This window comes from Manihot esculenta, chromosome 8, assembly GCF_001659605.2.
Source record: "Manihot esculenta cultivar AM560-2 chromosome 8, M.esculenta_v8, whole genome shotgun sequence".
Taxonomy (NCBI): domain Eukaryota; kingdom Viridiplantae; phylum Streptophyta; class Magnoliopsida; order Malpighiales; family Euphorbiaceae; genus Manihot; species Manihot esculenta.
In genome coordinates, this window is record NC_035168.2 from 3411159 (window position 1) to 3415674 (window position 4516).

General features: G+C 23.7%; 1 protein-coding gene across 1 annotated transcript; it reads left to right on the forward strand.

Moving 5' to 3' along the window:
- The first annotated feature begins 3104 nt into the window (after nucleotides 1-3104).
- Nucleotides 3105-4169, forward strand: LOC110620915 (agamous-like MADS-box protein AGL80). The gene has a single exon (XM_021764862.1). It carries the CDS (start codon nucleotides 3105-3107, stop codon nucleotides 4167-4169), a length of 1065 nt encoding a protein of 354 aa, XP_021620554.1.
- Nucleotides 4170-4516: the final 347 nt, after the last annotated feature.

The window sequence follows — 4516 nt, forward strand, 5'->3', positions numbered from 1 at the left end:
AATAAATCATTAGATACTAATTTTAACACAAAATAAACTATGATCAAAATGAGAAATCGATGAAATTACATAATATTTTTATATATATATATAATAATTTTATATTATCACTTTGTAATTTTTAATATATTTAATATTTAAATATATTATTTTAATAATTTTATACTATAAATTTATTTTTTATTATTTATATAAAAGTCAAATTTTAAATTTTTATTAATAGCAAATTAATTTAAATAATAAAATTATTATAACTTTAAAATTTAAATTTAATTATAAAATCATTATCCATTTATAAATTTAAATATATATATAATTAAAATGTAATTAACTTTAAATTAATTTAAATAATAAAATTATTATCTATTTGAAAATTTATGTTTAGTTATATACTTGTAAATAATTAGATAGATGTAGATTATATAATATTATTTATAGTTGAAATTTTTCATATTAAAATTTATTCAAATTCAATAACTTATTATCATTATTATATAATAAGTAATTTAATTCTTCTGAATTTAAAACTCATTACTATAAATTATTAATATTATTTTTATATTTTATATTATATTTTATTAAATTTAATATTTTATTATAATAAATTAGTATTAATTATTCTAAAATTTGTTTACATTATTTAATATATAAATATGTTGTTCTAACAATTAAGATCTTAAATATTTAATTTTATCATAATTATATATATATATATATATATATATACTAAACTTTGAGATATTTTTAACTAACTATAAAAATAATTAAAATAATAAAATTTATCAATAAATTTAATGTTAAGCAAACAAAAAGAAGAATTATTAGAGAAAATGAAGAAATTCTGTAGCTTTTTATAACGGATAGAGAATGAGTTTCATGCATTTAAAATACAATTTTAATGGTTAAATTAAATTAAATTTATTATTTAAAGAATTTCAAATTTAATTCACAAAATCTCATTTTTATAAAAAATAATTATTTATAAATTTTTAATACTATTAAAAATAATTATTTAAACAATAATTATCATTTATAACGATTATCATCATTATCATTTAAAAGAAAATTATTACTTACTATTTATAATTATCATTTATATATCTTATTATTCTTGAAATTTTGATTTCACCCCGAAACTTTAATTAAATTTCATTCGAATTAAGATTCATGATTCCTGATTGTGTATTTTTATAATTATAGTTTCAATTTATTATTATGATTATATATAATTTTAATTTTAAATAATAAAATTTATATATTTAAAAATTATATAATAATTGTTGAATGTCAAAACAAAATAAAATAAATTACAGTAAATTATAATATAATCCCTAAACTTTTGATAATACATCTAATTTAATCTATACATTCTCAAAATCAAATTAGTTCTCTAATTTTTTAAATATTATCGTCCATGTAAATTACAGTTAATTTTTTTTTGAAATGGAGATTGAGAATTGAGAGAGTAAAATATGAGATTTCTCAAATTTAGTCAGATGCATTTACTACCAATTAAGTCTGAGTATAATTAATTTAAAAAAAAAATAAATTGCTCACATTTTTAATAAGAAATTGCGAATTTACTGAAGTTTTGTTTTATTACCAAAACATTTTCCATTTTAAACCTTATATTTGAAAAGTTAAATATATTTAACTCTGTAACCTATAAAGTTTAAAGATATGTAAACTTTATATTTAAAAAATTAAAATATTTATTTTGTGTTATTTTGTTTAAATTTTAAATTATAAAAAATTATTCTCTTAAAGAGATTAATTTTATGTTTTATCCTGAAAATTTATTTAGTTTTTAATTTTTTTTTTAATGATGTTCATGCTATTCTATTCGCTAGCTTTTGATTCCACAATGGAAGTAAGAGAGATGAGCTCATCATATTTAACTCTGATGTGATGAATTAAGAAAGAAAAGCATAGAATATGTAAAATAATTCACAGCCTAAAATTTCTAATTTTGTATTTGAGAGGTTAAATAATAATTTATACTTTTAATTTTTATTGCATAAAATATATTAATTTGTGATACACCATAAATATAAAATATATTTATTTTTAAATTATTTTATTAATGAAACAAAACTTTTGATACTTAATTATTTGAGATAAAAAAGCATTTCCTTATTACTTTTTTTTAAAAAGTTGTAAAAATATATAGATTAAATTTTATATTTCATTAAAATTTCACATTCATATCATAAAAAATAAATAATTTAAAATAAAAATATATATTTAATATTGATTTTTGGTCCACAGAAAAAATTGTTAGAATAAATTAAATCATTAAATTATAAAAGAAATATCCTACCATTGACAGCAAAGAACTGTAATTCACTTACCAAAATATCATAACAGAATCTGGACGAATGGATTCATTAACCTAAATGCAAAAGCTTATTAAGAGTTGGTTTAATATTATTATTTAAATTATTATTGAAAAATATTATTGTTTAAAATTAAATTTTATATTTTTTTAATAATAAAATTTATAAAATCTATTTAATTTAATTATTGAATATAACTAATAACGATAACGAATAGTTGATAAATGATTTTAGCAAGATATATTTTAAATATTTAATAAATTATATTTAAATTGGCATGTAAAATTATTATTAAGTGTATATATATATTTTATTATATTAATAAAATAAATATAAAATATTAATTTATTATATATAGCATATAAGAATTAAAAGTAAAATTTAAATTATTTTTATAAAAATTACGTTGTCAATCATATTTGAAATGATATTTTCTAAAACGGAAATTCTTTTTTTAAAGCCTTCATAAAAAAAATCTAAAATTTTCTCCCTTGAAATACTCTATTTATTATTTACTATTATTATTTTTTAAATTTCTTTTTCTGAAATTTTCCTTGGTCATTTTTCATTTTATCCTTAAAATATTCTTTTTATTATTATTTTTAAATAAACTATTTCCTTTTTCGAATGAATTAAGAAAATATCATAATAATATAATTTTTTTTTTTCTAATAACTTTCCAAGGCTTATCTCTCTTCCTCTCTTCTATATATAAACTCGTCCCGTGCGGGTCTATGCATGAGTGAGTATCCAGTGAGCAGCCAAAAAATGACGAGAAAGAAGGTTAAGCTAATGTGGATAGTTAATGATTCTGCGAGAAAAGCGAGCCTCAAGAAGAGGAGAATTGGCTTGCTGAAAAAAGTGAGTGAACTCACCACCTTGTGCGGCGTTAGCGCTTTTGTTATCATCTATAGCCCTGAAGAGAAGGAGCCAATGCTGTGGCCGTCTCGTCAGGTGGTGCAACAGATGCTGATGAGGTACCAAAGCATACCGGAGATAGAACGGAGCAAGAAGATGATGAATCAGGAGAGTTACCTGAAAGAGAGGATTGCCAAACTGCAGGAGCAACTCAGGAAGCATCAGAAGAAGAACAGGGAGATTGAGTTGACCTATTTCATGGATCGACTTCACCATGGAAATGGGATGGATGATTTGGAGGTGAATGAAGTTCAGGAGTTTATTTGGTTGTTGGAGGAGAAAATGAAAGATGTAAGAAAAAGGGTTGAGTATTTTCAACAAGCTCCTGCTCTTCCAGCAGGCTTTTTTCCTCTTGCTTCTCATGGTGGTCCTACTATAGAAGCGATGGGCCACCAAGAAGGAGGCAGTTCTGGCGCCGGCGATATCATGAGGAATAGTCCCATAGATGGTATGCTGTGGGATCAATGGTTCATTGATATGATGAACAATAACGAAAACATCGCTGGTGGTGGAACCAGGGATGACACGTGCCATCCACTGGGATTTAACATCAATGAAACTCCTGGTGCCGGAGGGGTTGATCTGAGGTTTGTCCACGTCCACCCTGGGAATTTTGGAGGTACCGGCGACGGTAATATGATAGAGCAGGGGCTTCCTCAGGGTAATATGAATATGGCTGTAAATCCTTATGATCTGGGATTCTTTCCTCATGGCAATCCTATAGGTGGAAACCCTTTTGGGATGGAGTTGAAGCTTCATGACAATGTTACAGGCGGTGTGGAGCTGCCTGCCCCTCCGAGCAGTACCACCGGAGGAAGAAGCGACGTAGGGCTGCCAGGATTCTTCACCAGTGGGAGTGACATAGGCCTCCCTTATGATGTCACTAAACCTTGGCCTCATAATTTGTCACCTTGAATATCTGAATCGAGTTCTTGCTTTTCATGTTTGTGCGTTTTTTAAGTTTCCTTCAAAGGTGGATCATTTGCATGATTCATGTATTGTCTAAGTTTTTTTTTTTAATTGAAATTTATGTTTCTTTTATTCATTTTTTTCTCTGTTTTGTTTGAATAATAAAACAAGAACAAGAAATTTACGAAGAAGCTCTCATGAGACCATGCAAAACCCTAGAAAGTAAACGGAAATCTAAATCCACTTACCAATTATATGCTAAAAAAATGAATTATATCCCTTTGCTAAAAAAATGAATTATATCCCTTTCTAGTTTTATTTTTAAAATTTAATTGATATGCTCTTTGTTATTT

Excerpts from the sequence above, each read along its gene's own strand:
- LOC110620915 (XM_021764862.1), top strand. The coding sequence starts at position 3,105 with ATGACGAGAAAGAAGGTTAAGCTAATGTGGATAGTTAATGATTCTGCG.